The 23,531-nt window shown below is 37.4% G+C and overlaps 1 protein-coding gene across 2 annotated transcripts in view; it reads right to left on the bottom strand.

The window, feature by feature from the left end:
- The window catches only part of PRKG1 (protein kinase cGMP-dependent 1), a 1,243,975-nt gene that overhangs the window by 113,069 nt on the left and 1,107,375 nt on the right, over window positions 1–23,531 (bottom strand). For both annotated transcript variants that reach the window (XM_068548120.1, XM_068548119.1), the window contains exon 8: window positions 20,563–20,628. In XM_068548120.1, the coding sequence (XP_068404221.1) occupies window positions 20,563–20,628 (66 nt within the window). The remainder of the gene's footprint in view (window positions 1–20,562; window positions 20,629–23,531) is intronic.

Here is a 23,531-nt window from a genome sequence, read left to right on the forward strand (position 1 = left end):
GTGGCTGTATCAATTTACATTCCCACCAACAGTGCAAGAGGGTTCCCTTTCCTCCACACCCTCTCCAGCATTTATTGTTTCTAGATTTTTTGATGATGGCCATTCTGACCGGTGTGAGATGATATCTCATTGTAGTTTTGATTTGCATTTCTCTAATGATTAATGATGTTGAGCATTCTTTCATGTGTCTGTAGGCCATCTGTATATCTTCTTTGGAGAAATGTCTATTTAGGTCTTCTGCCCATTTTTGGATTGGGTTGTTGGTTTTTTTGTTATTGAGCTGCATGAGCTGCTTGTAAATCTTGGAGATTAATCCTTTGTCAGTTGCTTCATTTGCAAATATTTTCTCCCATTCTGATGGTTGTCTTTTGGTCTTGTTTATGGTTTCCTTTGCTGTGCAAAAGCTTTTAAGTTTCATTAGGTCCCATTTGTTTATTTGTGTTCTTATTTCCATTTCTCTGGGAGCTGGGTCAAAAAGAATCTTGCTGTGCTGTATGTCATAGAGTGTTCTGCCTATGTTTTCCTCTAAGAGTTTGATAGTGTCTGCCCTTACACTTAGGTCTTTAATCCATTTTGAGTTTATTTTTGTGGCAGGCGGATTCTTAAGCACTGTGCCACCAGGGAAGTCCCTCCCTCTGACTTAAGAATACATCATTTGCATCTGCCTCAGGGTCTTTGACCTCTGCCTCGAATATTCTTTCTCTAGATCTTTGCATGGCTTTTTCTTAAAGCCATTCATGTCTCAGCTTAAGTGTGTCCTCTTCAGACAGGTCTTCCCTGACTAACCATAGCCAAGTAGCCTTTACCTCAAACCCTAACTGCTGTTACTCTCTGTCACTTTAACCCCTTTTATTTTCATATCAGCATTTATCACTTGTTAAAAACTACTTTGTTTAAATATCTATTGTCCTTCCCACACTACAACTAGTTTCATGAGATCAGGGACTTAGTCTATCTTATTTATCAATAACTCTTTAGGAACTAGAATATTGCCTGGTGTATAATAGAAAGTTGAAACGAATTAATGGATAGGTGGGGGGCTCATTCATTCATTTACTCATTCATTCATTTATTGTGTGACCAGGAGAAGACAAGAAAACACTTAAGTTTTTTTGAAGCAAAGTTTTATATAAAATTCAAGGTTTACGAGTTGAAAGTGTGTGCCTCTTTGAACATTTACCTATATGAACGATGAACTTTTAGGACAAAGGTTTAGTTAAAATGAACTCATCATCTAAATTTGGGGTCCTAATGAAGACATACATTGCTATAAATATGGGTTTGAAACACTTACCGATTTATCATTGAACTATATATGGGACAGTAACTTAGTGTAATTATTTTCGCCTATAATGGAATTTATATCCATGAATCCCAGTTGGAATTAAAGTGAAAGAAAGAATTTTAAAATGTAGCACAACTTTCATTTTCAATCAAAAGCAGAAGAGATTAGAATCAAGTCTCATGTGGTAGTTTAGCCTTTTGAGTTACAGAGAAAAATATGCTTTTAAGTATAGACTACAGTAGCATGCCAAATTCATAAGTTTCATTTCCTCCAGATTTTCCTATTTTCAAAGCAGAATCTATGGCAACAATGGATACTTTGTCTATTCAATATTTTTTCAAGCTTATTTACTTAGAAATAATTTGAAATTTATAAATTTATATATTTTAATCAAAATTGTCTAAAAATAAGTAGGCCATTTTATTAAAAACAATAAAGCTCCATAGATAATATATTTTAGTTTATGTAGATATATCAGTTATATCAGATATCAGTTAAAACAATCTATATTTTTTGTAACTATTTAAAGACTGCCTCTAGAAAACTTTGGCTAAGAAAAGTGGCATGGGAACATAAAATATTATGAAAGTCACTGATTTTTTTAAGTAAATTGAAAATGAAATGCTAGGATGGCACAATAAACCTACCTCAGAATATCTTTTTAGTATACTTATTTATGCCTTGAAACTGAAACAAAGACAACATTAGTCTCTAGCGTAACATTTTTACAAAAATCGGTCTGTCTGGATTTTTATTTCAGATCTATTCTGCTCTTTTTATTTCTTCTAAGAATCATTAGATGCTAAGAAATAAATATATCCTTTAATGACACAAATTAGTGATCAGAAAATCTTGTAATAAAAATATCAAGCAAGACATGAAAATGTTAACTAGCATGTGTTAGGAATTATACAAACTATTTCATGTGAGTTTATCCTGTTTTACAGGTAAAGCAACTGAGGCTAAGACAATTAAGTAATTACCCAAGGTTATATGACTAGTAAGTATCAGAATGAAATTTAAATGGAGGCAGACTGACTCTAATACCCATAATACCAACTGTTACATCATTTTTATCTCCCACTATGGAAAGCTGAAGCCAGTTGTTTAATGCTGGGGCTAGAATTTGATATCAAATATCTGCTTTCTCTCACATCCTCCCTTTGTGGTCAATCCAGTTCTTTAAGACAACGAACTTTTATTTTAACAGATCATCTTATATCTTCTATTGCATTATATCTATGGAAGTTCCAATTAGGAAACATATTCGTCTGCTAGGGATACCCCCAACAAAATACTACAGACTGTGTAAGCTTAACCACAGAAATCTATTTTCTCACGGTTCTGGAGGCTGGGAGTCTAACGTCAAGGTGCCAGCAGGGTGGGTTTCTGGTGAAGTCTTTCTTCCCGACTTACAGCCCCTTCTTACTGTGTCCTCACATGGCCTTTCCTCTGTGTGCACACCCTCCTGATGTGTCTTCCTCTAATTATAAAACACCAGTCCTTTTGGATTACTCCCCGCCCCATGGCCTCATTTAACCTTGTTTACCTTGTAAAGGTCCTCTCTCCAAATACAGTCATACTAGGGGGTTAGGGCTTCAACATACGGATTTGGGAAATATTCAGTTCATAATAGAAAGTTTCATGAAGAAATCTTAACAGCAATTTAGAAGATACATCTTCTTGTGTGTCTGGGCTCTTTAAGAACATTTTTATTTGTAATTTTTGAGAAGTTCATAAAACTTAAATTCTTCGTTTCCATTTCTTACCCTGGACCTAAAGTACACTGACATTATCACTGATTTCTCTCCCAGGGCAAGCAGCACCCCAACTTCTTTCTAAAGCAAATCCCGTCTTCATTACTCCTGATCACAAACCCTATCATTACTCTCCTCTGGACTCTTGCTCCATCAATTACAATAGTTCTTATTGTTCCATGGTCTCCCTTTAGACTTTTCCTTCCTTTCAGTTTAGAACGGTCTCTCCAATCCTAAAACACAAAACCATCCTTATGACTAAATAGCCAATTTGAATAAACTTCATTTCCTATCTCTCAACCTCAGTTTTCATTTAATTCTCAACCTACTGCAACCTAGCATTCTGTTCCCATTTTTCTTTCACTCTTATTACGACTTTTCCCTCAAAGTTATCACTTATCTGCTGTTAATCCCAATGGTCCCTTTCCAGCTCCCATCCTCAGCGACCTACCTGAGAGTCATGGCCCCGCTGGCCTTCTCTGGTTGTAGCCATGAAACAGAAGCTTGTGCCGGTGCGCTGAACTACCCTATTCTTTCCCCGATTCTCCTCGTCTTCCTCCTCTATGCCACTTCTCAGCATGTGTCACACACACACACACTTCTTCCTCTCCTATCCCTTAAAGGCAAGCAGTTACCCAAATTATGTCCTTTGCCCTCTTTTTCCACTCAATTGATTGACTTATTTTTCTTAAATATTTATTGTTTACGACATGTTCAGTCTTGTTTTTTACCGCCATCATCTCACTGAAATCTCACAACAACTCTATGAGGTAAGTACAATTAACCCTACTTTACAGAAGCTTTACAGCAGGTGTTCTCAAACTCAGCACTACTGATATTTTGGATCAGGTAATTCTTTATTGTAGAGCCTTTCCTGTGCATTGTAGAATATTTGGCAGTTTCCCTCACCTTTACCCACTAGATATCCTTAGAAAACCCAATTGTGACAATTAAAAATGTCTCTAGACATTGTTGGTGTCTCCAGGTGGAGAAAAAGAAACAAGAGATGATGAGGCTTAGAGAGATTATGTAACTTGCCTGAGACCACAGATCTAGAAAAGGGGGTAAATCTGTGATTTGATCCCAGGTAGACTGATCTTTAATACAATAGACCCTAGTTCTTATATAATACACTAATTGCACTTTTCTTTAAGCTCTCCCAGAAAAAATAATTTATTCTTAAGACTTTAGTTAGGATCCCCAGGTCAATGAATTTCAAATCCATATCTCTATCCTTGAACTCTCCAGATCAATAGTGCCATCAGGTCACTCAGTGTCATATGCATATTTCACCAGCAACTCAAACTCCGCCGTAACTGCATTAACTACCTTCCATCAAGACTTGCAGCTAAGTTCCCTGTCTCCCTTAATGGCATTATCATTTAACCAGGGATGCAGGCTAGAAATCTTGGTGTTATGTATGACTCTTCACTTTTACCGAAGTTTATCAGGTCTATCTCTGTAAATCTCTCCTGAACTGGTTCCTCCCTGTCAATGCTACTTCCATTGCCTTATTCAGGCTGTTGACACACTTCCTTACCTCAAAAGCATCGTACTTGGTTTCTCTGCCTCGGTCTCTCCCACTCTACTCTTTTAAAAAGATTCTTCCAACAGAATCTAGCTTGCCAGTTAACACAATTTGTTCGTATAAAAGCAACTGCTTAAACAGGGTATAAGAGACATTATGGTCTTGGAGTCAGACATCCTTGGATTTCTAATCCCACTATGTGGTTCTGAAAAAGTCATTGAGTCTATCTGATTCTCCATTTCCTTTTCTGGATTTTTTATGTCATCTTTTCCCACAGGACTATTGTGAGGATTAACTGAGATGAAAGAGTATTAAAACAAAGAGTGGGTGAGGGATAAATTAGGAGTTTGGGATTAACATATATACACTGCTATATATAAAATAGATAACCAACAAGAACCTACTGTATAGCATAGGGAGATATACTCAATATCCTGTAATAACCTATAAGGGAAAGGATCTGAAAAAGAATAACTATCTATCTATAAATATATATACATATATAACTGAATCACTTTGCTGTATACCTGGAACTAACAACACTGTAAATCAACTATACTTCAATTAAAAGAGTATGTTTATAAATATAGAATTAGAGGGGAAAAGGCAACTAATCTATGCTTTCCATTTTAACAAATGACATAGACACAAATGATTTTGAATATGTGTATTTCTTAAAGTTCTATCAAATTATTTGCTTTATCATTAACATTGTATAGGAAGTATGATAGCTCACAGTTGTGTTAGTATCGGTTTCTTCTGTATCAATAGAATAAAATTGTCCTATTGGCAATTACTTCGTGTAAATAAAGGAAATAAAACTCTTGAAAAATTATACAAAAAAATAAATAAATAAAACAAAGGCATCATATTGAGAGAATTCATACATTAACTTCCCTGAACTCTTCCCTTCTTCTCCACCACTGAGCACACTCTGTATAATTTATGAATTGGGACCTTCTCACATCATAACTTGTGGTCCATATTTTAATTAGTCATGGAGATAATTTCTATTTTTCCCTGTCTATTTGTCCTTTTCAGGTACTTTGTTAGCCTTTAGTATTTACTTCTGACATTTCAGAAAAAGGCTATTTGAACTTTTATATACTCTCACAATTTTCTGAAGCCTTTTAAATGTGTTTATAATGTCCTCCAGCACAAAGAAGCAATTGCAAAAGAATGAACTACCTTCTAAGTTTTAGTTGTCAAAAACTAAGCTTCATGTATCAATTACAAGAGAAGAATAAATGTCAAACTAACTGTTCAAGGATGATGACATATTTCATGCCCTGGGCTGAATTGCCCCATCATGTCTTTTAAGATGATTTCAACCAAAAAAAATCAAGCTGGTCAGGTTGCAGTGCAACAGATGTTCTCATACATTGTCACTGGGGAGTAAACTGCATAATGGTTCTAGATAACAATGAAAAAATATGTATATTATTTGAAGGTAAAAATATATGATGCAGAAAAGACAGTCTCTTTAATAAGTGGCGCTGGGAAAACTAGTCAGTTACATGTAAAAAGTGAAATTAGAACATTTTCTCACACCATATACAAAAATAAACTCAAATTGATTAAAAAAATCTAAATGTAAGACTGAAAACCATAAAACTCCTAAAATAAAACATAGGTAGTATACTCTTGATATAAGTCTTAGCAATATTTTTTTGGATCTGTTTACTCAGGCAGGAGAAACAAAAGCAAAATAAACAAGAGGGACCTAATTAAACTTAAAAGCTTTTTCACATTGAAAAAATTAAAAGACAATGCACTGAATGGGAGATAATATTTGCAAATGATATATCTGATAAGCAATTAATATCCAAGATATATAAAGAGCGTATACGACTCAATATAAAAAAAAAAACAACTTAATTAAAAATGGGCAGAAGACCTGAGTAAACATTTTTCCAAAGACATACAGATGGCCATCAGGCACATGAAAAGATGCTCAACATCGCTAATCATCAGGGAAATGCAAATCAAAACCACAATGAGATATCACCTCACACCTGTCAGAATGGCTATCATCAAAAAGACAACAAATAACAGGTGTTGGAGGATGTGGAGAAAAGGGAACCCTTGTGCACTACTGATGGGATTGTAAATTGGTGTAGCCACTGTGGAAAACAGTATGTCAGTTCCCCACTTGACCCCACCTCCCCCCCCCCCAAAAAAAAAGATAGAACTGCCATATGATCCTATAATTTCACTTTTGGGTATTTACTCAAGTAAAACAAAACCACTAACTGGGAAAGGTATATGCACCCTAATGTTCATAGCAGCATTATTTACAATAGCCAAGGTGTGGAAGCAGCATAACAGTCCATCAACAGATGAATGGATAAAGATGTAGTATATACACAATAAAATATTACTCAGCCATAAAAAAGAATGAAATTTTGCCATTTGCAACAACATGGGTGGACCTGGAGGGTATTTTTTTTCCTCATACATCATGATTGTCATACATCTCACCTGGACCCCCCTCATATGGATGCATTTAATGTGTTAATATCTTTCTAAACTCTGACACTAAGCACTGAGCTCAGTATTACAAATACAGTCTGGTCAGTGTTGACTACAGGAGGATTATAACTACCTCTTGTCTCAACACTCTTGTAGCCTAAACTTCCACTTTTTGTGGTTGCAACCAACTCAGGGCCACTGTACTATCCAACCCGAGGGGATCAAAATATAATCTATAGGGCTTCCCTGGTGGTGCAGTGGTTGAGAGTCTGCCTGCCAATGCAGGGGACGCGGGTTCGGGCCCTGGTCTGGGAGGATCCCGCATGCCGCGGTGCGGCTGGGCCCGTGAGCCACGATTGCTGAGCCTGCGCGTCTGGAGCCTGTGCTCCGCAGCAGGACAGGCCGCGATGGTGGGGGGCCCGCGCACCGCGGTGACGAGTGGCCCCCGCTTGCCGCGGCTGGAGAGAGCCCTCGCACAGAAACGAAGACCCAACACAGCCATAAATAAATAAATAAATAAAATTTAAAAAAAAAAAATATATATATATATATATAATCTATAGTTATATAAGCCTCAACTCCAACCTGGCCTCTGGGTCTTGATCAAGAAACATCTCCAAAGAACATGTTTGCTACTCTCTGAATCAGATGATCAGAGGTGTTCTTGAAGACCTGGAGGGCATTATGCTTAGTGAAGTAAGTCAGACAGAGAAGGACAAACACTGTATGATTTCACTTATATGTGGCATCGAAAATATAAAGCAAACAAATTAATATAGCAAAACAGAAACAGACTCACTGATACAGACAACAAACCAGTGGTTAACCAATGGGAAGAGGGCTAGGAGGATTAAGGGGAAGAGGATTAAGAGGTATAAACTACTAGCTATAAAATAAGTATGATACAGAGATGTAATGTACCGAAAAGGAAATATAGCCAATATTTAATGATAACTTTAAATGGAGTGTAATCTATAAAATTAATGAATCACTATGTTGTACACCTGAAACTAATATAATATTGTAACTCAACTATACTTCAATAAAACACTTTAAAATAAATAAAACTTCATATATATTTTGAATCAGAAATTCCACTACTGACTAGCTCCTCAAGGAAATTCTTCTAAAGAGGGACAAAGACATATGCAAAGAATTCTTTTTCTTTTTTTTGCAAAGAATTCTTTACAAAATAAAAAATTAAAATGAGCTGACATCTCCAAACACTTTTAAGAAACTGAGACAAAGAGACTCAACTTCTGCTCATAAGATATTTTAATTTACATGGTAAATAACTAATGCAATGTGGTAAGGCAGTGTGATGTAATAGGCCTTGAAAACAGAGAGAATTAGCTTCAAACACTACTTCGCTACTTATAAGCCATATTGTTTTGTGACATGATACTTCAGTTCTCTAGAGCCAACTTTACCTTTAAAAGAGAGGATAAAAATATTCTTTTCATGTTTGTGAGAGTAATTATGTATGTATGTATGTGTATACCTGTTATCAGGCTATCTATCTATCTCAACTAGCGTTGTGATTGGCACATGTGCTCAGTAAATGACAGGGCAAATTTATCTATCTGTATATCTATCTGTCTATACCTATCCATCTGTATGTGTGTATATATGTATTATTTATGCTACCCCTGTATGTGGACAAAGTAGGAAAGAAAATTAGGCAGTGGGATGTCACTATTCAAGGTAATATACTGAAATCTTAACAGTAGTTAACTTTGAATGGCAGGATTATATTTATATTTTTCTCTACTTTCCAATTTTCTCAATGAGCAGCTAGTAAGTTTATAATCACCTGACACTGACTATACAAAAAGGTAAAAACCAAACAAAGAAGAGAGAGAAAAATCAAGCCTGTGAGAATAATGCAATAAATAAAAGTTCCCACTCAGCCCAAGTGGATTTCTCAGCTGGATTAAAATATACTATCTCTAGTTCACCTGGGAGGACAACATCATCTTTATTAACTATCAAATAATGATTTGTCTTTGCTAGTCTGGTTTCTGTGTTAATATTAGGTCAATTACATGATTCTAGCCGGGGCGGCGCATAATATGACCATTACACTTCATCCAGACTAGTAAATTCTGAAAGGTCCTCCTTTGTAAGTAAAGCTTAGTCTGGGAATAAGATTTCACTGTTATTGTAGCTGATGCTAATCCAATTCATGTGTCTATGCTACGAGTTTCAAAATAAGTACCAACTTCTAGACACACTGAAAAGATCTTTATGACCCAGCTGGCCTGTAATAACAGTCTCACAAGGAAGTGTGCCTAGTAAAGTAAGCAAAACCATTTAACTCTACCAAAAAAGCAATGTGAATATCTAAAGCAGAATTCGACTTTCAAACGTAATGATTACACTGTTGATTTTTAAAGTGATTGTTAAGCTTCTGTCAGAAACTGATCCTGGCATCTCCCCTCCTTGCTTTATCTTTAGAACACAAGAAGCACTATAACCCTCTTCCCAAATGAACAGCTAAAAACACCATACAGAAACTTTTAAAGAGAATTTCAAATATGAAATTTCAACTATTACCTTTTTAACTGAAAAAATTAAGACTGATTTTTCAGATTTGAAAATTAAAATTTTTCAGTTTTCTTATTCATTCACACAACTGGCTTATGAGTTCCAAAGGCATTGCTGAGTCTCTAAACAACAGTTTTTAAAACATCTGATGGAAAAAAAAATGTAAGCCTCAGAAATATAGAAAGGTTTTAAAAATTAACGGGGAAAATGAATTATTCATTCATTGGTGTAAAACAAAACAATCGTTGTAATTAACAAAACCAAAGTTGTGATTGTAATATTTTTAAAGTGCTGAACTGTGAAATCCAACGTCAATTTCTATTTATCATCTGATTGTCAGGAAAAAATAAAACAACTCATTTCAAACTGTCAGTGGACTTCTCCATCTGAATATCTGAACACCACTTAGACAGTCTGAACTTAACATATCCTTAACTGATCGACCAATTACTTTCACCTCAACCTGCTCTATCTCTCATACTTTTGATCTATTATAGACATCCACCAAATCTCCCAAGACAGAAGCACTTCTTTCTTAACCTCTCACATTTAATTATTCCCCCAAATCTGCTTTGAAGTTTAGACTCTTAAACTCTAGTGAGCAACCCCTAGGGCTGTCGCTGTAGTCTCCTAGTAGTTTCCCTGCTTGAGTTCATCCTATTGGAATCGATCTTCCACTCCCTTCCCTCAAAAGCAAATACAAACTGCAATAGTCACTGTCTTCTGATGGTTCCTCATTGCCCAGAGGATAAAATCATATTCTTTTAGTTTGAGATATTAGGAGATTTCTTTATAATCTGTCCCCATCTCTTCTTTCCAACTGTATCTCCCAGTACACCACCTGTCTAGTTTACTGTCCAGTTCCTTGACCCATAAATCCTCTTTTCTTGCCATATTCCACTTTTTACTGTACAGTGACATTTCCAAATTCCTCATCTTAGTGTACGTCCTTCCTTCAGCAGGAGCTGTATTTATCCTCCTGTCTTCACTTGTAAAATTCCTACTCAAACTTAAAGCCTTGACTCACATATCACTTTGTCCAGCAAGTCCGCTGGGATGCTACAGGCAAAACACATTTCTCCCTCTTCAGTTCTCCCCAAGTTTTTTTTTCACACTGAAATGGCAATTTCTCATGATTTTTAATGCATCTGTACTGATCAGGAGTTACTCCAAGGCAAGCAAAGACTTTGCTATTTATCTTTATAGCTCTGGACCTTGGAATAGGATTTGGTTTGGAATCTATACTGGTTATTGACTTATTTATTGCTTGTCAGCTCTAAATTTACCCTTTTGACTGCCCTATAACAATGGATCTGGGCTATTAAATTTCTTTCTTTGCCAACTGGCACTGAAACTTTGCCAGGGGAGGGCACTGGGGAGATACTGCAAGAATAAAGTATTTTGCTTCCTGGCTCCAGTCAGCTTGGCAGGTTCTTGTGGCTTCTCCAGTGTATGGCTACTACAGTACTTGGAGGCCAGCAATACTAAGCAGCCAGCAGCTTTCCCAGCACACTTCCCCTTAGGTGGTTTCCTCGTTATGAACAGCTTTCCCTGGAACCTTTCTGGCACAAGTTCTACTCCCATGGCATCAGAGCACTTTATTGCCATCTAGCAAGCCATGGCTGTGTCCTTCCCAACAAGGGTGATTTTCCCCCAGGGGACACTTGGCAGTATCTGGAGACACGTTTTGTTGTCACATTGGGGTTGTCGGGGAGTGTTACTTTTATCTAGTGGGTAGAGGTCAGGATGCTACTAAACATTCTACAATGCACAGGACAGCCCTCCACAAAAACCAACTAGCGGACCCAAAATGTCAATAACATCCAGTTTCAGAAACCTTTCCCCATAACAAGGTCTAGTTCTTAGTCTCAGCAGGGCAGGGTGGAGGGTGGAGAGAGGGATAGGGGAAGAGGAGTGTTTTCCCTGCATGCTCTCTTACTGGCCTGGGGTTTGTGACTACTCCTCGTCTCTACTGTATCCTAAATTTCTGCTATGACTTTTTGACTAATCTGGTCATCATCTGAAAAAATTTTAACAATGTTTTTTAAACAAAAGAATGTGCTAAATTTGATTAATGCTCTACCAACATATTAATGACATTGGACTTCTTTTAGGCTGAATAGAGTCCAGGTTACCAAACATACTGTTAGAACCTCAGTGAGTTTGGGACACAACAAATTAGAGCTGGAAATTATCCATACAACAGGGATAGAAATAGGTAGTGTAATATTTACACATTTGCCTCTAAACTCCCCAAATATTAGATGTCTGAGTGGCTGACATAAGGCCAGTAACCAGTAAGTTTTATTTGGGTGGATGAAGCAAGGGACCAGACCTTCTCAATGAGCTCCCTAGTCAGTAATGCTATATATAATTTCTCTAATGACTTGCAGCACGAGGAGGGTCTACGATTTTAAAGCATTAGAAAAGGCACACATGATGAAGAGCAGTCCCATTCATCGCTTTCTATGAGTTAAAACCATGAATACTATCTCTGGATTATAACCCTTTTCCAGTGGCTATGTGCTTATTTTGTAGTTAGATCATGCTTGCTCAGGGCACGCTATAATTCAACTCCCATTATTAAACTGAACAAATATTAATGACTCTCTTTAAACTTCTGGATTTTCTCTCTCTTACTTAGTAAATAATTTTTTGTAAAGCACAGCAATCAATAACAGCTCCATAAAAAAGACAAGCCCAAATGATCGCAACTGACACCATTCACACCTGTTTTCTCATGCTCATCCTGCAAATATCCTCACATCGCCTCAGATTTCTTTCTGGAACATGAACCAAAGTAAAATATACTTAGACCGTGGGAAAGGCTGAGGCTGTGAAATATTTTAAATTTGTCACCCCATCAGTTAAGTAATGTGACTACAGGCAATGTGGCATGTGGAGCCCCTATAGTCCTGTCATGTGGACCCAGAATGGCAACTATAAAAAGACAAGGACACAGGTGACCTAGGTGGGGCACACACCACTGGGTGCATGGGCCTTCATGAGACTGACCTGGTTAGAACTGTGGGGTGAGAATGGTGCTGGAAAGATTCTGCTCTCACCAAATTCTTCCCATACGGTCCTTCCCCTCTCCTTCCATGACACCTGAAATTCTAAAATCTTCTGGATTTTCATGATTTTTCAGTGTTCAGGGGTATGTCATCAAAATGCAAATAACTCACAGAGAATCATCTTAATCTCTAATTAGCTACTACCCAAATTAATGAAAAGCCTGAAGCAAAGCCCTTGAGAATGCAGGAGTGCAACTAAGAAGTACAGGGATCAGGGAATTCCCTGGCAGTCAGGGGGGCATGGGTTCAATCCCTGGTTGGGGAACTAAGATCCTGCATGCCACGCAGCACGGCCAAAAAAAAAAAAGACGAAGGAGAAAGCGTGCATGTGTGTGTGGGGTGTGTAAAAGAGTAAAGTGAAGAGGATGAGGGAACTGGAGGGTGAATGGTGTCAGTGAGGGGAAAGCAAGTTGACAGATGGCCTTGGGAGGACCAACACCAGAAGACACGTCAAACCAGTATTCTTCGTGTATTTGCTATATTTACAAGATAGGCTGAGCACAACCTGGAGGAAGATCAGAACAGGGCCACTAGGGGCAGCACTCAATTCTTTAATATTGGTTAAGTCAGGGGTCAGAAAGCTATGGCTCACAGGCCAAATTCAGCCCGCTGACTGTTCCTTGTACGGCCATTAGCTGAGAATAATTTGTACTTTTTTTTTTTTTTTTAAAAGAGCTCCTGACTTATTTATTTATTTATTTATTCATTAATATTTTTTTTGCTGTGTTGGGTCTTCCTTTCTGTGCGAGGGCTTTCTCTAGTTGCGGCAAGTGGGGGCCACTCTTCCTCGTGGTGCGCGGGCCTCTCACTATCGCGGCCTCTCTTGTTGAGGAGGCACAGGCTCCAGACGCGCAGGCTCAGTAGTTGTGGTTCACGGGCCCGGTTGCTCCGCGGCATGTGGGATCCTCCCAGACCAGGGCTCGAACCCGTGTCCCCTGCATTGGCAGGCAGATTCTCAACCACTGCGCCACCAGGGAAGCCCAATTTGTACATTTTTAAGTGGCAGGAACAAAAAAGTTTCAAAAGAAGAATAATACTTCTTGACCTCTAAAAATAATATGAAATTCAAATTTCATTATCTATAAACAGATTTATTGGAACAAAGACATTTCATTTATTTACTATTGTCTTCGGTTGCTTTTACATTACAATGGTAGAATTGTGTAGGTGCAACAAAGATCATTCGGCCCACAAAGCATACAATACTGATTTTTCTGGCCTTTTACAGAAAAAGTTTTCCTATCCCTGGCTTAACTCATGCAGCTATGGCTTCATGCTTACATACCTCACTCAGAAAATAAACCTCCTGCACTTAATACAACCCACCATTTTTGTGGGGAAGTTTAGTGATCATCCGTTCCTCCTTGAGCAGGAGCCTTAGCCAGGAAGCATCTATAGCACCCTCCCTGAGAGAAGTTGGATAAATACTATTTTTCCATATGTTTCCATCTCCTCTGACATCCTAAGTCCTGATATAGATGACTTCCCTGGCTCCTGCCTGGCTGGTCTGTTGCTTGTTCTACAGAGCCCAGAGCATGGCTTCAGTGGATTCAGTATTTTTGTTTATTTTACTTTCAACTTGGAGTTGAACACCTAAATAAGCCACAGCAAAGGGGAATGGAGGAAGGCACCAACCTACCATAAGCAAGAAGGCGGGGAGGAGATCTGGGTAGAGGCCAGGATGAGAAACACTATCCTTGGAGACTGATGGCAGATGTGGCTAAAGAACTGGAAACTAGTACTAGAAACAGGCTACATGTGGAGGATAGGGTGAATAGACAGAGGAAGGTTTTGCTACCAGCACTGGTAAAGAAACAACAACAGCAACATAAATTTAATATAATTGAGCTGGTCCTATACACTCAGTTTTCAAACCTGTATTGAATTCGTGTCTTGTTCATCTCAGTAGCCCAAGTAACTGACACAGGAAGCAGGCATTCATTTTTTATTCTGAATAAATGTTAAAATTTCCCAGTCTGGCTCTAATCTCAGTTTTAATACCTAGGTTACAGTTTGGGTGTTGAGAAGTAGTCTTCAGTTTACCAATTCCAGTGACTTTTTCTCTATGTCCAATCTTTCTTGGTAACCTATTTGCTACTCTATTTTGTACAGGTTTTGGGACCAGCCTTAGACCTATGAGTTGGTTCCTAATCATTAGCCTAGTGGCTATGCTACAGTCTTGTTACTCTTTTAAATAGATGGTATGAATATGTCTTTTACACACAAGTCAACTTAGCTCTAGGAGGTAAAAACTTGAACCAGAGTCACCTAGGCTTTTCTGATCTATAGAGATACCTTAATTTCTAAGACTGCCATTTCCAATGCCCAATAATCTGATATTTGACACTCCCTCCTAATCTCATCATTTTTATGCCCCAGTACACTGCACTTCCTCTAGGCTACTTCTTGGTTTCTATCCCCCAGACTTTGTCTCAATAACACAACTGGCTCCAAAGTATGATTAAATATCACAGAGTGTCACAAAAAGGTAAGGGTTAGTCATACATGATTTGTAAATCATTTTAGTGACTCATGGGGTCTCATGAAGGGCCTTAAGAATCATGTGGAGTGAGTGATTTGGAGGGAGAGAGGGAAGACTCCTGGGTAGACTAAGAGGTCTTACTCTCTTGACAGCCAAAAAAAGTTCCTGTTTTCTTTCTAATTTATTTTATTTAAACAATGGGTTTAGTAAAACAAAAGTTTGAAAACTCCTGGTGATAAACTGTCATTTTAGCTTGACATCACTAGTCAAAATAATTAGTTGCCAGTATGACACAGGAATTGACCAATCAGAATGGACACTCATCCTGATGTATGCCAGATGCTCCCTTTTAGTTGCTGGATCAAGGAGAGATCTGGAGATTCCTGGCCGGAGGAATCAGATCACCAGGCAGCAGAGGGGTGGGAAAAACACACAGGGAGCTCAGACTACTGCTAATTACCAACCAGTATGAAAGTGTTTCAATTTGTATAACCAATACGGCTACATCTTGGAGGTTACACAATAAATCAGGGATAGAGTTGAGACTCTAACTTAGATCTTAATTTCCTGGGGGAAAATATGTAACTCTTTGAATATTTACTAGTAGTTATATTACTGTCTTTAAAAATGATCTCAACATGTCAAAAAATAAATTATCCTATGTGAACTCCTAGCTTCATTAACAACTTACCATGCCAATGAAGAAGTAAACATTGCATAACTGACTAAGGAACACAATGATATAGTTACTTTTGTATTTATTTCTTTTCATGGATTCCAAAACAAGAGATGCTAAATATTCTTAGTTGTGTTTTATATATTCAAGAACTTTATTAATGGAAATAGATTGTTCTGTTAGATTAATATTCTTTTATGTCAATTTTCATGAATTTTAGAAAGACTGCAGATAGACTGGGTAATTATTAAAATAATGACTAGGCTGCAAGAAACCCATCCTCAGAGAATGCTTCCTGAGAAAACCATGTACCTGTTTATCATTTTCTAGTTTGTCAATGAGCATTTTTAAAAAAAAATTCTGACATGCATGATTAGTTACAATAATGTTCTTTTGCTGTCCATCTGGAATGATAAAGCATAATCACTGGCTTATGTAACATGGTACCTCAGTTGTAAATTTTTGAAAGAAGCTCCTTTTGTTGACAGTTCTAACATCCGTCATCTGTTTGCATGGGATGAAGCCCTGGTGCTCCCCTAATTGGCCCTAAATTAGGTACCACCAACAGGCTTACGAGAAGATCCTTCAGTTACAGTTTGATTTTTTAAGCTGTGAATTCATCAATTTGGTGAGAAGCCCAACTCCTCTCATGAGTACAGAAATGCACCTCTTGAGCCCTAGACTCAAGCTGTCTTCTCTATACTTATGTTTAAAGCTGGACCTCCCTCAAGGTATCCTTTCTGTGTATACCCCTGAAGATAAACTTACGCGGATTAGAGAGAAAAACTGCTACATCCAAGGGATTCCAATACTTTCTCTAAGAAAAGGAAGGGCACATTTATTGAGTGCTTACTACACATCTTGTGCTGTGCACGGACCTTGATATGAATTAAACTGTTTGATCTTCAAACCAATTTTATAATTTAGGTGACATTATCCCATTTTGCAGATAGGTAAACTGAGACTTAGAATTTAAATAACTTGCCCATATTCTCATAACATGGTGCAGTAAATATTCAGTATTGAGCTTTATTTGACAGAGTCCATACACTCCCCACTGTACACTATATATGACTAGGTTTGAGAAAAGAGAATGGATGAGATCAAATGTATGTATGTGATGCTACCTGATGCTCCTTCAGCTTTCGGGATCTCAGTTAACTAAAGTGAAGAACCTGCACTAGATGACTCACAATGTCCCATCAGTTTGTTCCTCTGACTTGATGAATCTGGGCTTTACCATTTACCATGAAACCTGATCACGTTATTAAACTTTTATGGGTTTCAGTTTCTTTTTTTGTTAAACATCCTATCTTTTTTCCAGGTGGGATCTCACACATGTGGAAATTCATAAATTACAAAGGACTGTAGAGATATAAACTGATACGATTACCCATCCATCCCCAGTCAGCTGGCAAACCCTCAGCCCCAGTGTCACTTCTTCCCTCGCCAGATTCCCTTGCTCTATGCTGTAGAGGCAAGATTAAGGCCATCCAAGTTCCCATAACTTTCCTTATGTACATCTCTACAAATTTTCTTTCTTTCCACTTTTTCACTATTTCCAGAAAATTTTTTAAAAGTATTCTCCAAGTTACCTTTCCTTGTTTGCCCACAGTTTCCTCCCCCTGTGGACACATTTCCATCAAGTATTCCCTTATTCCCCCACCCCCCGTTTTTTTTTTTTTTTTTCTTAACTCAATTTCTTGAAAGAAATAACCCTTTAGTCTCATTGCTCTCACTTCCTCAGCACCCACTGCCTCTTTGAAATCTGGATTCCATTCTCACCATTTTATTAAATTTTTTTTCTCCCAGGTTACTAAACCTATTGCCCTTTTCTCTCTATCTATGCCTCTCAGCTTCTCACTTGCATTTAATGCTGCTGATTATCCTTTTTCTCTCAAAATCTTCTCTTGGTTTCTGGGGTTTCCTACACTGCTCTGAGTGCTAACATTGCAGTTTTATTCATTGGTTTTCTTCCCCTGCCTCACTTTTAAATGTAAGAATTGCCACAAATTCTAAAATTGGTCTTTTTATCTTCTCTATCCTTTCACGCAATTCCATCCAGTCTTATGGCTTCAGCTGTTAACTCTATGTCAGCAATTCTTAAGTTAATTTTAAGTTAACTCGAATGCGTTATTGTCCCACATTTTCTACCTCCTGCAGGGCATCCGTTCCTGAGTGTCCAACTTGTATGTCAAATTTCTTATATTTTTAGTGGAAAATCATTATGCCTCCCAAACTAATTTTTTCTTCAACATTCCTTCTAGATCTTCTTAATCCTGACTACACCCCTAATTTCTCCCTTAGCCTTCACATTCAGTCAAGTGTTGAGCCCTCTGGGTTTACCTCTTCATTCTAATGTATGCCTCCCATTAATGGTCTCATGATCACCACTTGGACTTACAGACTGCCAGTCAGTTATTCTGTCTCTATCCTCTCCCTCTAATTCATCTTACACAGCCTTCTCAGTGTTCTAGTGACACTATCTGGCTGCAGAGAACTGTCAAAGTCACCCTTCTCCCACGACTTGGTAATCTTGGTGAACCAGCCCCTACATGTTTGTGAACGTTTCTGTCACACCTCCTCCAACTCCCTTTACACAGCCTCCCTTGAGCCAGTACTCAGTATGAGTACTGCTTATGCTATTCACTCTATTTATCTTGCTTCTCCTATACTTAACAGATTTATCTAATAAAACCATTTATTCCAGGAAGACTTCTCTGATTCTCCCCAGAAGTAGTCAACTCCCTTCTCTGGACTCCCACAATACACTGTGGACCCTTCTCGCATTCTGCTTTGCGTGATGGTTATTTGTATAAATGCCACAATTCCTCTATTAGAAGCTAGCCCCCCCAAACCAGGATCTGTGCTGCTCCTTTGATTCTTGTCACAGCACTTAACAATGCCTCCTATGTGCTACAGCCTCAGAAAAACGTTAGTCAAGTGAAAGAAAGAATGAACACGTAATTGTTGTTTCTGGGAACCAGACGAAGAATATCTGTTTCAGAAACATTCATGGATATGGCTATCAATCTGCAATGATGCCACTGCTCTGGTTCTAGAGATCCAGCACAGAGGGGCATGCAAAAGTGAGATTTGTGAATCAAGTGGGATTCCTCTACGTCCAGAGCCCCCTGAGCTCAACATTCAACTCCTCCATTCTGAACTGATCATATCTGCCCCTCAGTTTCATTCCACACTGACATTCACAGCCTATTCCAGCTCCAATGGCTCCACTAAAATGGATGCCTTATGGTTCTTCTCCTGGGTCAGGCGCTTGGCTTTTGTGATAAATGTATCCACATACACGGCAAAGAGAAAACGTTTGGAGGACTGCTTGCAGACAGTAGACGTGCATTCTACTCAGGCTACTGGAGAGTCAATAATCTGATATTTGTAGTTTAACCTGTAGAGCATTCAGGTAATGGAGCTAGCAAGGCAGAATAAAGAGAGGAACAGGCAGCAGCACCACTGAACACACATTTAATGGCCCTAAATACGCCTATGTCTAGAACTGATGCCTTCTCCAAGAGTGTCTTCCTAAAGGCTTCTATTGTAGAAATTTGGGGACACAAGAATAGAGGAGAAAACTAAAACACGCTCAAGGAATAGTCCACTTCCTAGTAACAACAATAATACATTTATATTATATAAACGTAAAATAATTTATAATTATAAAATGTACTATAAATATTTTCTAAATTATAAATATATTTGAAAAATATTACTAATCATTACTTTTAAAAAATTTACATGAATAACATTGGTCAAGTGTCTCCTGGGTAAAGACCACTTGGACACATGCTTTGCTTTTCTTTTTTTTAACATCTTTATTGGAGTATAATTGCTTTACAATGGGGGGTTAGTTTCTGCTTTAGAACAAAGTGAATCAGCTATACATACACATATATCCTCGTATCCCCTCCCTCTTGTGCCTCTCTTCTTCCACCCTCCCTATCTCACCCCTCTAGGTGGTCACAAAGCACCGAGCTGATCTCCCTGTGCTATGCGGCTGCTTCCCACTAGCTAGCTATTTTACATTTGGTAGTGTATATATGTCCATGCCACTCTCTCACTTCGTCCCAGCTTACCCTTCCCCCTCCCCGTGTCCTCAAGTCCATTCTCTACATCTGCATCGTTATTCCTGTCCTGCCCCTAGGTCCTTCATAACCATTTTTTTTTTTTTTAGATTCCATATATATGTGTTAGCATACAGTATTTGTTTTTCTCTTTCTGATTACTTCACTCTGTATGACAGACTCTAGGTCCACCCACCTCATTACAAATAACTCAATTTTGTTTCTTTTCATGGCTGAGTAATATTCCATTGTATATATGTGCCACATCTTCTTTATCCATTCATCTGTCAATGGACACTTAGGTTGCTTCCATGTCCTGGTTATTGTAAATAGAGCTGCAATGAACATTGGAACACATGCTTTTCTCATGTGTTCTCAGCAATCCTCACGATATCTCTATGATGTTGCATTATCCCCAGTTCCCAAATGAGCTGAGGTGAAGTTCATAGTGGTTAAATACCTTGTTAAAGATCACAAAGTTGGAATGGCAGAGTGAGCCACTTCCAAGAATAACAGGGAATGCGAATCAAATATAGAACTCATTTTAAATAAAAAGATATAAAACAGGTATTAATAGCTCCATGAAGTGATGTCTAATTCCAGGAACTTATGTGTGTCACTGATATGAGTGTGCAATATGCCTAAGAAAGCAAGGCACTTACTCTCTGTCGATCACAAGGCAGGTTACAGCTTCTGCAGCAATTACGTTTGCTGTTCTGACATCTTCCCTATACAAAAAATAGAGAGAGATTGAAGTAAAACACCCTTTAATATCAAAGAAAAGTGCTCATTATGATTAATTCAAGACACATATTAAACTATGTATACTCTTTTTGCACTTTTTGCACTTCCAGGTTTAAGTTTTGTTCATGTTTCAAATTTCTTTGTCCTGAGGAACCATATTACTCTTGTCATTTATCACACAAATCTTACAATTATAATCTAGTAGTTATAATTTTCAAATTTAAAGTTTCACTTACACAAATGAAACAAAATTTTATATCATCATTCCCTATGCTATTTGGGGAGTTAATGAATTAATTGGATGATGATAAATACAGTAATGAACATGAATAGGTAAACTTTTTAAAAGACCAGAAGATACAATTCTGGAAACTTGAGTATCTAATCCATTTGTGTATGAATTTATCATTATTACCCTGAGAATACTGGACCTGTTTTAATCATTTTCTTACTTTGGAGACCCTGTACTTATGTGACCAATCTTTTGGCAACTTATAATAAACAGTTATTCACCTATACCAGAGCTTATGGTTGTTCAAGAATATTCAACAAATCTTAATCACTCTGACTGAAATATGTATATACATACTGTTCCTTTATAAGCATCTAGTTGGTCACTGCAGGAATATCTATCAACCTCTTAAACCTTTATAAATCTGCCATGGTATCTCATCTTCTCCGGTGGTCAAAGGTGGATTTGGTAAATTAACATTCACATTTCATTTTGAGCTACTAAAAATTTAATAGTACCACTGTCATGGAAATATTAAGTTATACTTGAAACACACTGTTTCCTAGTAAGGTAAAATTTCTAAGCTAATATAATTAATGATAAAAATAAGTATGAAATACATTACAGAGATATGTACATAGGACATAATATGGTGTTAATAACCATCTAAAAATCATAATTGAAACATCATATGTCTCTAATATCAGGCTTTAAAGTCTTGAAAATAAAGATTTTCCCAGTGGATTTTTATTTTTTCAAAATACACTAAGTTCTCACAGATACTTCTGAACTATATTTTTCCATTGATCCTTTTGTCTTTCACTGTTGCTACATGATGCTGCTACCACTACAGTTGCTTTATAGTAACTATTAGTATTTAGTATTTGGAAAAGCAGTTTCCCCTACCAAAATTCTTCTTCAGAAATATCTTGATGATATTCTTAAGCATTCATATTTCATAAAGATTTTAAAATCATTTTTCCACATCTAAAGAAACCCACATTGGGATTCTAGTAGAGTTGTATTACATTTTTACATTGATTTCAGAAGAAGAACTTTCTGATTATATTAATTTTCCTTGCAAGAGCACAGCATGACTCTCCACTTGTTCAGATCTAGTTTTATGTCTTAATCTTTTTCACTTAATCTTTTTCCTAGCATTTTTTAAAAAAGTATTCTTAGGTGTTTTATATTATCAGTTTCTCTTATGGCATTCCTTTTTCATTTCTGTTTCTCACTGGTTATTGCTATTAAAGAAAAAAAACCTATTGATTATTGTATATTTTTAATCTACCTACCATACAAAGTTCGCTTCTGATTCTAAAATTCCTATCTCGGTCTCTTCAGTTTCCAGTATGATCCTCCCAGTGTCTCCCCTACACCCTCCACCTTCCAGCCAAACTGGCTCCTCTAAACGACTGAACACAAGATCTCCTTCCCGTCATGAGTTCTTCTTACCAAGCCTTCCCTAAGCCTAGGAACTTCCTCTCCAACTCCTTGACCAGTTCACACCTGCTTACCCTTTAGATCTCGGCTTAGGTGCCCCTTTCCTCAGGGATGCCATGCCGAATTAACTAGGTTGGGTTCCCTATTTATCTGTTCTCACGGCCTTATGTACCTCTCCATCCAAGTACCTATCACAGTTTATAATTTATGCATTTATTTGTTGTTTAATGGCTCTATCCTCCTTCCACTAAACGTTATGAAGGCAGGGTCCATGGCTAGTTTTGCTCCCCATTTTATACTGAATGGCTGGAACAGATGAGTTGCTTAGTAAGTGTGTGAATAGGAATCTTGAAACCTTGGGAAGAATAGAGTTCAGGCTTTGGAGTCACACTATCTCAGTTTTACAAAACAAGGTATACATGCTTTATGAAAGCCTCAGTTTCCTCATCTATAAAAATGGGAATGGTAACAGTGCCCATTTAATGGTCTTAAATGCAATAATGATGTTTTTCACAATGCCTAGCACAGAGAGAGCAGTGGGTCCTGCCGTTCATTACTTCTAATTTTTCTCATCACCAATACTGCCTTTGTGGAGGTGCTGTCTGGTATTTTATGAAATGCTACTACCCAAGAACAAAGTGAGGATTTTCTTTCTGTTCCATAGAAATAGATAATATATTTTCAAGTCCATTATTACTTCTATGTAGTAATTTTTGGTGAAGTGGACACAACAGACAGAAATCATCAGTAATGCCCATCAGGTGCCTCATAAATTGTATGAATGACTTATTTCTTAGGAGACTGCTCATGGCAGCATATGTTACTACAAATTTCTGCTAGTGTATTTTTAAAAAATCTTTCACAGCTTTATAGAAAACTAACTTTCCCTAAAATATATTTCTACCTTGACAACTTAAAATTGCCCACAGTCTTTAAAAATATAACATGTGAAAAATAATGCTTCATTTTCAACATATTTTCCATGCATATGAATTTTTAAAAAATGCTTTCATCACAAATGTCCAGCATTTTAAAACTGTATCATATTATCTGGTCTAAATTGGATATACTTTCAAAATAAATGCAATTTCCTTGCAACAAAAAAAAAATACATAGATATTTTAAAATGTAGATGGTGAAAAATCAAAGATCAGAAAAGTGACATAGTCAACAGAAATTGAGAATATTTTATTTTAAAAAAGGAAATTT

Source organism: Eschrichtius robustus, chromosome 7 (assembly GCF_028021215.1).
Source record: "Eschrichtius robustus isolate mEscRob2 chromosome 7, mEscRob2.pri, whole genome shotgun sequence".
NCBI lineage: Eukaryota > Metazoa > Chordata > Mammalia > Artiodactyla > Eschrichtiidae > Eschrichtius > Eschrichtius robustus.